Genomic DNA, 17,016 nt, shown 5'->3' on the forward strand with positions numbered 1-17,016 from the left:
TGATGGCTTTGGAAATAGAAACGCTGACAAACATCTTCCATATGCCTAGTGTAACTTTGTATTGCATAATGAACTTGCTGTACTACATTTTTTAAAGAAAGCAGTTGATGCAGCATTTTGGTTAAGCAGCTTTCATGAAGAAGTAATTTGAGTATTTTACAGGAAATGTACATTTTAATATTAATTTTATGCATGTTTATATAGGATGTTTTATGGTTGTACATTGTTTTGAAATCTCCAGATTTTTCAGGAGTGTGTGTGTGTGTGTGTGATAATAATAATAGTAGTAGTAATAATAATAATAGATTAGATTCTGTCAAAACTCCTTTGGAAAATCATGCCTTGTAGCATTTCTTTGTTTGTATTTGTGATATTTTGTAGTAGTAACTGTAGCTTCCAATACACAATAAACTTGTGTATGATACACAATAGACTCAGTTACAAAGACAACCAGAGTTATAATTATTATTTGGTTTAACCCTTCACACAACATAGGGTCCTGCTGGTAATGATGGTACTCCTGGACGAGATGGAGCTGTTGGAGAAAGGGTAAGAATAAAAGATATGAAATATGATATGATATAAGATACAAGATATGGTATGATATATTGCAAATTCCATAACTTTATGGCTATTCAGCAAGTTATATCATGTTTAGACACTAGTTTTTGGGTAAAGTCACAATCAGCATTCTGGTTTTATTACAACCTGAATTACAACTGATGGCTGCAAGTGAAGAGAATTTCAAAGATGAAGATTTTCAAGTAAAAAATTTATACAGTCAAGAATACAACTTTGGCTTACATGGGCACACATTAATAAGGGGAAGATGAGAGTGAAGTGATTATAATTTGCTACATTCTCTTTCTCCTTTAGAAGTTATCAATTTCCACAAACAAAGCAAAACAAAATAAAACAAAAAATGAAACAAAAACCTGCTAATGGCTTTTCTCTGTCAGATGTGCAACTGCCAGAGGGTTAAGTGGAGTGATGGTGGTTACCTCTGTCTAATATAAAGATAAGCTCTGCCCAATATAATGGCCAGATATCTCTGGTAATAAGCTCATTGTTCATTTTTTGCAAATATTCTACCTTTCTGCATGAAGGTATGTTGGGAATAGTTTCTCATTTAGGAAGCACTCTTCAAGAGCACTTTCTCTTCCAATAATCACTCCTATTCAAAATAATGCCACCTCTGGGCTGGAAATTAATTTTCAATAATTGCATCCCTGTGATGTTGTAATACACTTTAAATGTATCCATGTAGACCATGCAAGAAAATGGTGCAGTTTGGAATTTTTTTAGAGATTCATCCAGCTACTCCCCTTTTCATACGTCTCTGTTTCCCCTTCCATATGATTTTCTGTCCTCTCTTAACAACAGAAACTTAATGCTGTGTGATCACTAAGTATGTTCAGTCCTCATTGGGCTGTTGTTATAGTTTCCCAATTAGAGGGAAGTGTTTGGCTCCCCTCCCTAGTAATGGCCGCTTTCTACCTTGGAAATCTCCAAACTTTGGAAATCTCCAAAGATTGTTGATACAGACCTTTTGTACATAGGGGGTACCATTTTGACTAGAAAAGACCCACTACTCATAGAATGAGTTTGGCACTAGTATATATGATTAAAGGTATGGGACCAATTGCATTGCAGGGTGATCGTGGTGAACCTGGACCTGCAGGCCTTCCTGGTTCTTCAGGAGCACCAGGTACTCCCGGACCTGTTGGACCTACAGGAGATCCAGGGCAAAGAGGTGAACCAGTAAGTATGGATTTGTCTTTGCAGTTTTATCAAATTATCTGGCATCAATCCTCTGGCTGGCAAATAGAATGGGCACTGAAATGGCCCATAATTTCACTTATGATTATTCCTAAATAGACTTTATGCTAGAATAGAGCCAATTCTGAGGTTGTAGGGGTATTTAGTGGCCTGGTCATGTGTGCAGAAGATAAGGAAATAGGGTGATTCTCTAGTGGCCAGTGGGCTCACTGCTAACAGTTCCTTGATTTGCCACTCCTTCCTGTTTGTCCAGTCCCTACTGTGGTTTAACTTTGTTGATATTATATAAAAACTGTAAAGGTAAATATGTTGACCTGGTGAATGAATGAAATCAATAATGAATACATTAACAAATCAACTTCTGATTTCTCCATAGGGCTCACGAGGACCAGTGGGTCCTCCCGGACGTGCTGGAAAACGGGGATTGCCGGTACATTCTTCTTAATTTCTTTAAATTATCTGTGTAATGGGATAACTGTGACAAGAAAAAACATGTATACTACAGAGTTAGATTTTCTCAGTTATTCAAAATAATAATAATAATAATAATAATACCATGTTCAGCTTTTTGTTCAGCCAACTTAAATTATTAAGTCGTTAATTAGTATATTTCCTTAAACTGTATCATTAGAAAACAATATTTATCTGTTCATACATTAACTGTCTGTATTGTAGAGCAAAATGAATTCACTTAGTAAAGGGAAGGTTTACATACCTGTATTTTATGAAAACCATATCAACCACAAGAGCATATTAGTTTTTTCTTTTATATTCCTCCACCATTTGACCAGTGATGTCCTTAAATACTTTTTATTGCAAACTTAAATGGCAAGAAGCAACGCGAATCCATAATAAGAAAGGCAATAGTAGTCTTTTAGATAACCAGAAATTTTTTTAACTGAGGCCTGAAGCAGATGAGCCAAATTAAGCGGCTTCCAGCCACTTTGGGGGCATGGCATTTATATGATGCCCCCAAAGTGGCCAGAAGCTGCTCTGAGACTGGCTAAGGCTGCCTGAAGCCTCCAGAAAAAAGATTGGCCAAAAGCCGCTCCTGCCAGTGTCCCACTTTAGGACAGCAGCATCCGGTCACCGCTGTGCCAGAGCTCCCAGGGCCAGAGTGGTCTCTGACTGCTCCTTTTGGCCTGTCTGTTTCTCCCTGAGTTATCTTTTCTTGTATGCCAAGAATTTCAAGTTCAGCACTGACCATACAAACCTATGCATGTTTGCTCTAGATGTGCACTGGGTTAAATAAATAAATAGTAGCTCAAATCTCATACTGGAATTGTATAACCTTGTAAAGACAGAATTTTCTTTAGAGTTCTGCATTTTGGATACAAATCAGTAATATATTTTTTTGGTTGTTAACTGCCTTCGAGTCGATCTCGACTCATAGCAACCCTATGGATGAGACATCGCCAAGACCCTTTGTCCTCCACTGCTCTGCTTAATTCCTGCAACCCCATGCCCATGACCTCCTTCATCGAGTCCATCCATCTAGCATGTGGCCTTCCTCACTTCCTACTTCCCTCCACCTTTCCCAGCATTACTATCTTTTCCAATGAGTCCTTCCTTCTCATGATGTGTCCAAAGTACGACAATCTCAGTTTGGTCATCTTGGCTTCCAGGGAGGTTTCCAGCTTGATCTGCTCCAGGATCCATTTGTTTGTCCTTTTGGCTGTCCATGGGATCCTCAGCTCTCTTCTCCAGCATCACATCTTAAGTCCCATTAATTTCACGGGGAGATATTTGAGCACACAGTTAATGACCCATGTTGAAGTCCATGAGATTGAAGTATCCATGATGTTGGATGGATTCTAAGCCTTGTGTTTTTGTCCTTTCTAGGGTCCCCAAGGTCCTCGTGGAGACAAAGGTGACAATGGAGATCGAGGTGACAGGGGACAGAAGGGTCATCGTGGTTTCACTGGTCTTCAGGGTCTCCCTGGACCACCTGTAAGTCATTACCTGCATTTTTATTTTTCTGCTTATTCAAATATTACAAATATAGGAAACTGCCTTTTACTGAGTAAAACCATCAGTCCTGTAGCTATCCAGGATTTTCAAGCAGGATTCTTTCCTTGTTCTTGAATGAACCTAGCATTTCCGTATGGAGGCCATTTAGTTTGAGGACCTTCCCATCATAGATTACATTATTATATAACTATCTTCTCTAACTTGCAGGCCTGTGTGTACACCAAGATCTTCAGGGAACTACTGTGGCCATGTGTGTCTTTGTTTATTTCAGTGGAAGATTTCCTCCACTGAAATTAATAAAGAGCCCCTTTCAGTAGTGTGTTCCATGCAACTTTAAGTATCCCCATATCCCAAAGGTGTTGGGCTCATCCTGTGCAAATGTTTGCTGAAATTACTGACTCCAACACTCCTTGATTCTTAGGAATGCAAACAATTCTTGCAAAAGTATTTGTCTCATTAAGAAAATGATCAACTGCTGTGAGAGTCTTTGCATTTCAGGACCTCTTTGTGAAAAAAATATTTTACAACTGTTTTGTACAATAACACCCCCTCCCCATTTCCTGCACCAAAAAATTATTGTGGTTTCCAAAAAAAGAAGGGGAGGGATGGTACTCAAAGATACTTTTCCCAAAAAAGTTCCAAAATTCTAAGAATTATTCAGAAATGTGAAAAATCTCTCACAATCTCTCCTTGTGAGAAGAAATGTTTTGAAATTATTTTTACTTTCATTCAAGAATAAAACAAGTTAAGATTTTCAACCCTATTGACTGTTTGCTTTTCCTACTTTAAAAATACAAGAAGAGAAAGGGCACACTCATTTTTTTTTAAATGTCTCACCCAATTTTTTTGTTCTTGTTGTGTGCTTTCAAGTTGTTTCCAGCTTAAGGTGATTTCAGGTGCACCTATCATAGGGTTTTCTGGGCAAGATTTATTCAAAGGGGCTTTCCCTTTTCATTTGCCTCTCTCTGAGGTTGAAAGAGAGTGACTTGTCTAACATCACTCAGTGGGTTTCCAAGGCCAAGCAGGGATTTGAACCTTAGTCTCCCATAGTTTCGCCCAGCACCCAATGTACCACAGCTCTCCAATTATTGCTCTCTTCCTTCCTTCCTTCCTTCCTTCCTTCCTTCCTTCCTTCCTTCCTTCCTTTTATAATGAAAGTTCTGGTCCAACATTTCTTGATCTCTTTTTAGTTATGTTTCAATCCTGTTTTTATGTTTTAATTTTATTCTTTTGTAAATTTTGAATATTACTCTTCACCTTCTTGAACACATTTTTGGCAGGATATAAAATGCAATAAATGGTAAAAAGTTGGATACACCTGTAACATGAACATGTCCAAACCATTTCCCATTTCTGCTTAGCTGTCTATTAATGTCATTCCTTGTCATACCACTAGAACCCTTTAGGCACTTTAATCCTTTGTTCCAGAAACAATGTGTGAGTAAGAATGGGAAGATATGTGTTGTTTCCTTCCCTCCAAGATCTCTTGAGAAGCTAATGCAGATTCCTATAAATAAATAGAAATTCACCTTGTATACTTCTCTGTAGGGTCCTATCGGGGAACAAGGCAGCCCTGGGATTCCAGGTCCATTTGGCCCAAGAGTAAGTACAACAGATTTTAAAAAGAAAGAAAAAACAACCACCAACATGGAAACAATTAGATTTGCTTTTGTATAGATGGTGTTTGTTGATTCCAGAGCAAATGAACTTTGTGTGAGGATTATGATGTACTTTTATTAAGCAAGGTTAGGCTTAAGCTATTTGTCCTTCTCAATTTCCTAACAATGTAAGATTCCAAATGAAATCTAGTATTTGACAAGGACATCAGATCTACAGAGGACCTCAGGTTTCAATCCTAATAACAAGTTTATATTCTTCAGGGTGGTTGGCCTGCAAGTACAAGCTAAAACGTGCAAATACAAGTTGAATAAAATTGAGAGGCTACATTGAGTGTATCTGATATGTTAATATATACTTCCCTAATGTCCTCTAGTTATATTTCCCTGTTCATTGCTTCCAGTGTTCACAAATATTTTATATGCTTGTGTCAGTTGGAATTCACTAAGGCAGTTACAAATGTGTAACCAGGAGTGACAGCTTTGTGACTGGTTTGTATTCATGATCCCTGTATGTTCACCAGTTTAGAGGACATATAGGGACCATGTCCTCTAAATTCCCAACTACTGTTCAGTGGCTGGTATAAACAACATGAATCTGTTACCTGCCCATTGAAAAGGAGCAGACTGGTGTTCCCACCCCACTCCCTTGTGTGAGTCTCTCTGTTGTGAGGGGGAATCATGACAGCGATCCCGATTCTTACTGTCACACTGGAGATCAATCATGAGAGTGGGTGGGAATGTCAGTCATCTGCTTCTTGGGGAACAGACTCTTGTTGCTCAGATGCTGCAGCCAAGTTAGTGGGGATTGGGGTGGTGTCAAGCTGGGAGACATTAGTTAGCTACATAACTAAGTATATAGTTTTTGGTGTCTTCCTATTTGTTGGGGGGGGGGGGATCCAGTTTTTTCACGTGATCATTTCCCAAATGGTTGTTGCAGTATACAGCATATGTTCTGATTTAGTAATCCATTAATAATCCATGCCTTAGGCACTTCCATATTAGATTTCTAACTGGCAACAAGACCTTCCTAAAACAAGAAGCTCTTAAGAAGGCTTACAGTATAAAATAAAAACAAAATAACCCCTGCAAACACCATAATTTTAAAAATCTCTTATAAAACTAAAAAAAACAAGTAACTATAGCAATAATAATAATAATAATAAACAGCAGCTGCATACAACTTCAAGCCTGGAGAGGAAAATGTGGACTAAACATAAGGCTTAGCAAATCTTCAAGGCTTGGAGGAATTTTAAAAAGTCGTCTAGTGTTGAAATGATTACAAGTAGATGTCAGATAAGCTTTTGGAGGAGGACAATATTTCATAAATGGAGTAATACTACTGAAAATATCCTTCCACTGGTAGCTGTTCATCGCACGTACATGATAGGGGTACTTATAACAGGTCTTGTGAAAGAACTGACATCCATGTAGGGAAATGTCTTCCTTCAGGCACTCTGTTTTCAAGACTTAAGACCAAAACTGTTACTCTGAATTGGGCTCAGAAATGGACTGCAAGCTAGTGGAGCTTAGGGATATGCGGGAGAAGAAATGGTCTGTCATTTTTTTAAAAAAAATAGATTTACCCAATTTTTTAATTTTTTGCTTCTCTTGTGAGATCCAGGGCTTCTGTGTCTTCTGAACCAAATATGGAAAAGTACACACTTTGTAACCAGAAATCCCTACATTTCTAGGCTTGCAGTGTATTTAGTCCTGGTGTTCATACAATACAGAAGTTCATACAAATAGAAAAATATTTTTCCATCTTGCTTTTGTCCTCTGTGAGACAGAAAAACCATGAGGTTAAAAAACGCAGAGAAATCAAGACTGATATTTTTTCTATCTTTAGCAGCCCATTCCTTCCAAAATAATATGCTGCAGCCAGACTGGTATCAGTAGTCATCATGTGGGAGTCTGTCAAGTATAGTTTTTTTTCAGCTGATTGGGGGGGGGGGGGGGGGTGTTGTGAATGAATGTAGTAAATTTGTTATATGATTAACGTGGACATTCTCTGATAATGCAGGGTCCTCCAGGTCCAGTTGGGCCTTCAGGTAAAGAAGGAAATCCTGGCCCTCTTGGACCAGTTGGACCTCCTGGTGTAAGGGGAACTTCAGGAGAAGCAGGACCGGAGGTAAATAATCAGAACTGGATTGTGAGATGTGGGTGTATGAATCAGTTTTGCTTTCTGATATAGCCTTTAACACACTACTGCAGCTAAATGCGGGGGAAGTAAAGACAATAACTTGCAGTGGTGGGGATTTTGTTGTTGTTGTTGTTGTTGCTCTGCAGCTTTCTTCAGAGGATAAATAACTTTGGTTTACCCTGAGCAGAATAAATTTATGCATGAAAGTATTTCTTGTTATGGTTTTAAGACTTTCAAATGTCATATTAAATTGGATTGCTTTGTTATGAATTGCTGTGAAAGCGAAGAAGAAAGCAACCTATACATTTAATTCAAGCAAGCCAATAAATCTATTGTTACTGTTTATTAATTTTTTTTGCCTCCCACCCACACTTCAATGAAAAATTCTTGAGACTAACTCTGTGTGTGTGTGTGTGTGTGTATGTGTGCGTGTGTATGTATGTGTGTGTGTGTGTGTGTGTACAGGTTCAGACTTACTTATCCGGAAATCCTAAATACTCTAAAATCCAAAAATCTCTACATGAGTAACTGAGATATTGACACCCTTGCTTTCTGATGTTTCCATGTACACAAACTTTGTTTTATGCACAAAATTATTAAAATTTTGTTTATAAAATTACCTTCAGGCTATATGTATAAAGTTTATATGAAACATAAATGAATTTGGTGCTTAGACTTGGGTCCCATCTCCAAGATATCTCTTTATATAAATGCAAATATTCCAAAATAAAAACAAAACAAAAATCAAAACTTCTCCCAGTCTCAAACGTTTCGGATAAGGAAGACTCAGCCACATTTTTTTTACTCTCCCCCCCCCCCCACTGCAAAAGTACATCCTATTCAATTAAGTGGGAATTAATCCCAGGAACGAGTATACAAGGATGATTCCTGTATTATCAGGAATCATCCAGAGAAGCATGCTACATCATAACATTTATCCAGATGTTGATGAGTTTTCAGTGCATTGTTGAGAATCTATTTTAGTTTGGAAATCTGGAGCTAAATGCTCATTCAGTTGTAGACATTTATAAACACTGTCGGAGTTGTTGTATATTACTAATGGTAGCTGGCTGGAATCCACTGTACTTTGTTTTTTAGATATTTAATTGTGTAACCATGGGTATGGTCTTTTCCTTGCCACTTTTGCTTTAGGGTCCACCAGGAGATCCTGGCCCTCCAGGCCCACCAGGTCCCGCAGGCCACCTCACTGCTGCAATTGGTGATATTTTGGGGCATTATGATGATGGTCTAGCTGATGCCCTGCCTGAGTTCACTGAAGATGAGGCTGCCCCAGATGACAGCAATAAAACAGACCCAGGGGTCCATGCTACCTTAAAGTCACTGAGCAGCCAGATTGAAACCATGCGCAGCCCTGATGGCTCCAAGAAGCACCCGGCTCGTACTTGTGATGATCTGAGACTGTGCCACCCATCCAAAAAGAGTGGTAGGTATACAAAACCAACACACACAGAGATGTTTTAGCTCCTATATAGAGTGTTTCCCTGTGAGCGTTGTATAGACAGCTTTCATCATGTTTAAAAACTCCTTTTCACACATTCTCCTATCCAGCTGAATGCAGCATGTAAACATATAGGCATGTGTTGCTGAAGACAGATATAATAACTGATGTAAATTAAATCAGTTTCTTTTTCAGCCTAGAACAGCACCCAATGTGTCTTAAATAGAATTGCAAACTGAGCAAGGCCACTATGCTGCTTCTCAATGCTTCTCCTTTCTCTTCTCCCCCACTGTGGTTCAGTACATCTGCATCAAAGTATCAGCCTCCTCCTACGTGATAGTCATAACATATTTTTTTAAAGAAGGAAATTGGAGTAGTAGTCCATAAGAAGAGAAATTTGAAGAATTGCTATTGCAGACAGTAATAGTAGAAATCTAGATTTCTTAACTTTTCCCTGCAAAAACTCTAAAACATCTTAAGAGCTTTTATTTAATACTTTCCTCTAAGGAAGGCAATTCCTTTCTCTGACACTTGACCATATAAATTAAGAATAACAGACCAGAGATAATGGGTTTATCAAACATTTACAGCCAGCTTTACTGTTCTCCACCTTAAAAATTTAAATAGAAAGGGGACAGGATAAGTTAGATATAAGAATATATAACAAAATAAATATCAATGCTTATGGAGCCATATTTTGATATTTACCTCAAAGGAAGTATTTTATATGTACAGGTTTAACTGCCTCTGGTTTGAAATGCTGGACCACAAAAACCAAGTAGACTTAATGACTGCAACTTTAGAACTCCACTTTACTCCATTCTAGCCTTGAACTGGAAGAAACTCTGGGTGTTCTTCCTATAAAACCTAAATAGGAACACAACCAGGACCCATAAAGTTGTTTTTCTCTCTTTTTAAGCTTTCCTGTTTGGGCTTTGCAGGAGAATACTGGATTGATCCTAACCAGGGTTGTGTGGAAGATGCCATCAAAGTATTCTGCAATATGGAAACAGGAGAAACGTGTATATCTGCAAATCCATCTACTATTCCACGTAAAACATGGTGGAGCAGTAGGTCATCTGACCTAAAACCTGTGTGGTATGGGCTTGATATGAATAGGGGCTCACAGGTAACTAAATTTATTTATGAGGTCATTGATCTCATTATATTTTTTTTTCTGGAGAATTTCAGATATGTTCTTTTTAATAAATTCGATAATGAAATGAGTATTTGAAAATATAGGTGAACTGAAAAACAGTAGACATTGAGATAATGGTTTTGGCACAGTGGTTATTTTATTAAATTAATTTAAATTTAATAAATTTCATATTAATTTTAATAAATTAAATTATTTAATTTATTAAGTCATTTATTGACTCTTCTTCAGTGAGAGCTGTTGGAGTGGCTTACAAATAAGAACCAAAAATACAATTCAATCCTATACAAATGGATTCTATCAAGGCATAGTAAAGATGTAAAGAATACTGCCCAGTCTTCCAATCCTTAGTAAGAACAGTCACTTGTGTCCTGAAATTGCTATTGCTATTAAATTATTCACCCCTTCATGAAAGTGGAAAGATAAGTGCTCCCCCGCCCAACCAAGGCTTCTTAACAGTATATCTTGTGGCATAACTAAGACATAACAAGCCTTTGGGCAAAACCAGACTGTTTCCTCATTTGTTAAGCAAAGCAGAGAACATAATTATGTATCAAAAAGATGCAAACCACCCACCCACTATTTCTTTTTTTAATAAGTTCATGAAATAAGGCGACAGAAATAGTAGTTTGTGCAAAACAGCATTCACACAATTTGTAGGTGGAGGGATAAATATAACAATCTTCAGAAACGAACCCATAGTCTCTCCATACCATCTAGCAAGAAGATTTGTGTTGTTTCTTTTCATTTTTGTACCTCATGACAAGAGAAGTGACCCTAAGACCAGGGTTGGGGGAAGTTCTCACCTCGCAAAAGCTGATTTTGTTACCTCCCAGTGCCTCCCTTGTTTGCCCTCAAATGTCCCTAAAGGGTGGGGGCAATTCAATTTTGTCATATTTCCATTCCTCTTCAAGGTTTTGTGTCCAGGAAGTGACCTGGAATTTAACTGTCAATCCACTGAAATTAGTGTGACATATTAACCAGGAGTAACTCATTTTGCTGATTTTGGCAATTCAGCATGGAAACATGATTAAATCTGGCTCCAAACCAGTAAAACCAGGATCCAAACACAGTGCAGAAAAAGTAAACACTAATATGAGGAAACAAAGCACATATACAGACTCAACATAATTTGCTTCTCAATTTAAGATTATGGTAATGAAATACCATATATCCTTTTCTTAGGCAGGGGATCCATTCCACCCCTCCCCCCCGCGTAAGGGGAAAACTGATTGAAAACAATGTGGCATGTGCATGCGGTGCAGCGCAGTGTGCGCACCATGGATGCACACACCATTCATTAAATTGTACCACAGCTTCAGCTGTGTGGCACGGGCTGACTGTATTATTGTATGAACCTATTAGTTATATTTCAGTCAGAATGTATATGCTATTATATTTAAAGTATTAGCATTGTGTAAATTAATTTACACTCCTTCCTTCTGTTCTAGTTTGTCTATGGTGATAGTCAGTCACCAAACACTGCTGTAACTCAAATGACCTTCCTGCGTTTACTGTCCAAAGAAGCCTCTCAGAATATCACCTACCATTGCAAGAACAGTATAGGTTACATGGATGACCAAGCAAAGAACCTGAAGAAAGCTGTGATTCTGAAGGGAGCAAATGATCTCGAGATTAAAGCTGAAGGAAACAGCCGGTTTCGATACACTGTCCTTCATGACAGCTGCTCTGTAAGTTGTTCGTTGCTGCTTTTTCTATATGAAATTAATCATGAGGCACACCAAGAAAAGGTGATAATATTACTTAATGGTAATAAAAACAGTTTTAAGTGACACAAAGTTTTAAGGGAGAAGAACTCACAACAGTGCAGAATACAGTGGGCCCTCTCCTTATGCGGGGGATCTGTTCCGGATCCCCCTGCGTAAGGGAAAATCCACCTATGCTCAACCCCCATAGGAAATAATGGGGCACGTGCATGGGGCAAAGTGCCATTGTTTCCCTCCCCTAGCAGCCTCCGCGTATGCTGGAAGCCGCGTAAAACACATCCATGCATGGTGCGGGTGCACTGTACAATGGCAGGAAAAAGCAGAATTGCAGTTAGTTGCATGCTCTAATTCCAAGTCACAGAAGTTTATCGCATGGACCCTGAAACGGGCCCGTTGCATTCCAAAACGGGAACGTGCATGGGCGTGCACGGATCGGGGTGGGGCTAGGAACTGCACAAGGGAACGCCGCCGCTGCCACTGGACATTCCAGTCGTGTCCTACATCCATTCCAGAGGGCGCGATTTCTGAGAACTGTTCCAAAGTGTTATCAGAAATTGCGCCCTCTGGAACAGATGTAGAACGTGATTGGAACACCTGGCGGCAGCAATGATATTCCCTTCTGCAGTAAGATGCATTCCTGGCCCCATCCCATTACCTGCGTGCCTGTGCGCGCCCCTGTTTTGGAATGCAACAGGCCCGTCAAGCAGCCCCTAAAGTAGGGGTTAATGCTTATGCAGCCATATTTAGATATTCACTCAAAAGGCAGTATCTTATATGTACAGGTTAAACTGCTCCTGGTTTGGAATGTTGGTCTACTGAAACAAAGTGCATTTAATGATTGCAGCTTTAGAAGTCCAGTTTACTCCACTTTGGCCCTCCAGATGTTTTAGGCTTTAGTTCCCATTGTCCCTTACCCAGCCAGGCTGGATGTGGAGGATAGGATCTCATGTCCAAAGCATCTTGTAGGACCAGAGGTTCAGCAACCCTGATCTAAAAGAAATGAAGGGAGAGTCCTGGTCAACTGAGACAACTGACAATTGAGTGGCAGAGGTAGCCTGATTTATGTTGTGCAGAGACAGTGATGTTGCACTTAGCACAGAGATGGCCCCAATAAGTTCTGCCCCACAGCACTAACCTGTTACAAGCCTGCATAGCCTGAGAGAGATCTTTCCACATGTGCATTGCAACATCACTGACACACAGACAAGGCTGTTCCCTTACTGAGACATAAAATATAATTGTAATATATTTAATTATGAAATGGCAGTCACTGGTTTGAGACAATATTCACATTGCCCTGGTGAAATACAGTACAAAGGCATGTGAGATACTCAGAGGTGGGCTCATTTGACCACAGTGGAACTTATTCCCAGGTAACTGCTCATAGGACTGTGATCTAAATCACTTGCTGGAGGAGACAGAAAATGAATTTACTCTTTTACTGCTTAACGGTGTATTCAGGATATCTAACAACATGCAGCTGCAGCTACAGTATGCAATGAAGTTGGATTGGATAGTGTTTATTAAGTGGGTCAAGGGAAGGAATGTTCCAGATGCTGATTACCTGCCACTCCCTTCCTCCCTTTCCATTAGCCATGTTGGGAAGGGAGTTAGGAAGCAATTGAAGGGCCAAATGATCACTATTCCTGAACTTAGATGAATGCATCTGAGGAACTTAAGTCCATGAAAGTTCATGCTGTCAACTTCTTTCTTTCAGTCTCAAAGGTGCTACAAGATTTCTCTACATACTGATTCCACAGCCGTATCTTTGAATTCCTGAACTTAAACTTAGCATACCTTTTTTTTTGTTAACTAGGCCAGGTTTTCTTAATGGTATGCAAGGAATTGAAGCAATAATTTATATGTTTCTCTCTCTCTCTCTCTCCCCTTCTAGAAACACAGTGGGAATGTGGGAAGCACAGTCTTTGAATACAAAACACAGAATGTGGCACGCTTACCTATTATTGATATTGCTCCTGTGGACATTGGAAGTTCAGACCAAGAATTTGGAATAGAGATCGGGCCAGTTTGTTTTGTGTAAACAAGGGAAAAATTAAATGAATACAAAAGGGAACATCTTACCTATTCAAAAGCATTGGGATCAACAGCAACAGCAACAAACCACAAGAACTTAGACTGAGTGAAGTTAATCCTGAGACTCTTGAAGTGATAGCTGATATTGGGATCAGCATTGTATATAACCATTCTTTATAATTCCCTGGCCTTCTTTAGAATATTTATTTTATTTACCTACAAACCTTCAGTCTAATTGTCCCAAGTCAACATTTTAATGAAGTAATAGGAATTTAAAACACACCGGACCACTCTTTGATGCAAAAAATAACATACGTTTCCTAATTATAAATCATAATCAGAATGATGCCTTTTATTGGGGACTTCTACTCAGTATAATTCATATGATACAAGTAATATAAAACATTCAACTCACTATTGAACCAGTGCAGTATCATAGATTGTGACAGTACCAGTGCAATCTTATACATTTCCAGTCCATTGTAACTCCCATTTAATCCAGTGGGATTTTTTTCTCTACCAGGTAAATATAGGATTGCAGCCTCATTGGTATTAAGGTCGTAGCCCAAGAACTAGTTAGTTAAATTTATTCTTTGCTCCTGGCTGACCCCTTTGGTAATGGAAGAAGCCGCATTTGACATAATTCTCCCTTCTATGCAACTCTTAAAGGTACAGGACCCCTCTCAGGGTCTAGACATGGGAACCTTTAAGGCCCCTGGGCCCATCGTCCCAAAGTCTCCAAAGCACCCTTACCTTTTTATTTTCTTACTAATAGCACATAACCTCTGTCACCAGTGTGAGGTTTTCCTCATGGTCTTCTTTTCTTTTGGATATCTTTCATTTAGTTTTGTGTCCCGACCATCTTTTGTTCAAGCTACTACTTTTTGACAGATTTCGTATACCATTTAACTTCCTTATTTGCCCCTTAGATTTTTCCTTCTTTCCTTTCTTTTCAAACCACTGCCAAACTCAGCTCTTGCTTCTGGGCTTTCTAGTTTTTGGTTCACATTGCCACTTAGCTGTTCTTGTGCCTAGAAGTCATGTGAGGGGTTTCTCTAGCCAAACAGACATTTCACTTGCCTCACAGTATATGGAATGTTCATAAATATTCTGTTGCAATGGTTCATGAACACACAATAACTTAAAAACTCAACAAAATACTGTCAGAACTGTTACTAGCATTGTCACCGACAGCTCTTTCAGTATAGTACAGTATTAATTGCAAGAGTGTGATGTAGGCTTCACAATCAGAAAAATCAGTGCTTTTAGCTTTGTCAGCTAGTTTTGTGTTTAGCACAGTTTTTAAATGTGCACACACATCTCTCCTTTGGATACTGGTCATAATGTGTGAATTGATCTGCACTCTATTTGAGAGAGTCTATCATTGGAACAAAGAACTAATTTGTGAACTGTATTTACACACCTTGTCACAATGCAGAAAGTTGAATCTGGCATTACTTTCCACCATTTAAGATCTTCCATGGTTCAATGTTCAACTCAGTCCAGTTCTTTCATTGACCAATTGCTATTCATAAGTCAGTCATCTTAAAATATGTTACCCCCAAAACAAGTCTTAAATTCAGTGCTAATAGGATTTTGACTGGCTGTCTACTAATAAATAACCTCTAATGAGCCATTTCCTCATTAATAAAGTTAGATACGACTTTTTTTTACTTCACTGTGGTCAGTATCAAAATATCTGAAGGAATTCAGTGAACATCAAGATTTCCCTTCTCCTTCAAATGTATTGTCCAGGTATATGTGTTGTCATTTATTTCCGTTTATTACACCAAAACCAAGTATTAATTAGAAAGATTAGAGTGACTCACTGTTGCTGAAGTAAACTTTAACTCAACAACTGGTCATGCATCACCAGCGATTGTGACTTGCCTGCCTTGCTTTACTAGGGCACACAAATGGTCCATCATTTCTTAGCATGAGCTACCTCATCTCTAGAAGCTGGGATGCATTTAATAATCTAGTGTTTGTTCTAGATAATGACAAGGTGCTATGCTTCTGTTGTAATTCCAAGAATGGAGATAGGCAGGGCAATATCATGTTAAAATAGTAATAATAACAATAATAATAAAATGTTTGTTTTTCAAAGGGAATGGTGCTAAAATGGTTTCTGTAAAATCCTGAGAAAATAAAAGATTGCTTTTAAAAAAAGAATAGACTTTAGATATTAGATTCCAGATGTCTGGGGAAAATGTTTTACAGTATATTTTCCCTTATGGTTATGAATGCTGGGTACACTAGCATACTCTTTTCCCTTCCATAGAATATGTGGTACAAACCTACTTTTCTATGGTCTGTTTCTTTGTTGAAGAATTGTTTCTCATCTGTTTCTTTAAAAAAAATAAACTCAAAAAAGAAAGAAAAAGCCACACGCATAGCTTTATTCATGTATCTTTGCAAAGCATTTAATTAAATATAAGTTTCTCGCTGAGTACTGGCTTCCTTTGTCCAGAGTCCTTCTGACAATATCAGGCCATTTCTGGGGGAAGGAAATGTGTGTGTGTTGTGCGTGTGTGTGTAGGTGTACATGCACATGGGTCGAAGAGAGTATGTGTGTTACCTTTGGATTTAAAATGTAGCACACTAAATACAAGTATATTTTAAATTAAGTTATGATGGCATTTTTGAGTGATATGTGTTTATGACCATACTTCTCAGCAACAAAGGAACCAAATGATTTTCATGCGGATTGGATCATTCAAGATTTAGCAACGCTGTTTTTGAAACTCCAGAAATTCAAGATTTTAAATTGTTGAATAAAATATTATGATAAAATTAAGTGTGTCAGTTTAAATTATACGAGTTATCTGGGAACACAATAAGATGTAATGACCTGGCGCAGCAAAAAAGCACCTGGGGAGTGAACGATTTGACATAATTTGTTGTTATTTCAAAATCAATTCATTTATTATACCAGATTTTAATGCATGTATGCATTCACATAAGTTATATGCTACAAGGAGAAATATCTGAAAGTTCATTGTGCTCTTTTCGGTGAATAATACAAAATAGAAATAGACAATGGAGTTGGAAGTGTTTTGCTTAAGGAAGGTGATTATATGATTATCAGGGATCCTTCCATTCCATCCCAACTTCATATCTTTCATTGGGAT

The 17,016-nt window shown here is 38.4% G+C and overlaps 1 protein-coding gene across 1 annotated transcript in view; it reads left to right on the forward strand.

The window, feature by feature from the left end:
• The window catches only part of COL5A2 (collagen type V alpha 2 chain), a 174,939-nt gene extending 158,287 nt beyond the window's left edge, over positions 1–16,652 (forward strand). Inside the window, exons 45-54 of the mRNA XM_089519615.1 lie at positions 496–549; positions 1,654–1,761; positions 2,156–2,209; positions 3,622–3,729; positions 5,299–5,352; positions 7,390–7,497; positions 8,662–8,953; positions 9,910–10,097; positions 11,576–11,815; positions 13,746–16,652. Of these exons, the coding sequence (XP_089375741.1) occupies positions 496–549; positions 1,654–1,761; positions 2,156–2,209; positions 3,622–3,729; positions 5,299–5,352; positions 7,390–7,497; positions 8,662–8,953; positions 9,910–10,097; positions 11,576–11,815; positions 13,746–13,892 (1,353 nt within the window). The 3' untranslated portion in view covers positions 13,893–16,652. The remainder of the gene's footprint in view (positions 1–495; positions 550–1,653; positions 1,762–2,155; positions 2,210–3,621; positions 3,730–5,298; positions 5,353–7,389; positions 7,498–8,661; positions 8,954–9,909; positions 10,098–11,575; positions 11,816–13,745) is intronic.
• Positions 16,653–17,016: the final 364 nt, after the last annotated feature.

The sequence above is a fragment of the Sceloporus occidentalis genome, unplaced genomic scaffold, assembly GCF_023333645.1.
Source record: "Sceloporus occidentalis isolate IW3139 unplaced genomic scaffold, rSceOcc1.0.p SCAF_4, whole genome shotgun sequence".
Taxonomy (NCBI): Eukaryota; Metazoa; Chordata; class Lepidosauria; order Squamata; family Phrynosomatidae; genus Sceloporus; species Sceloporus occidentalis.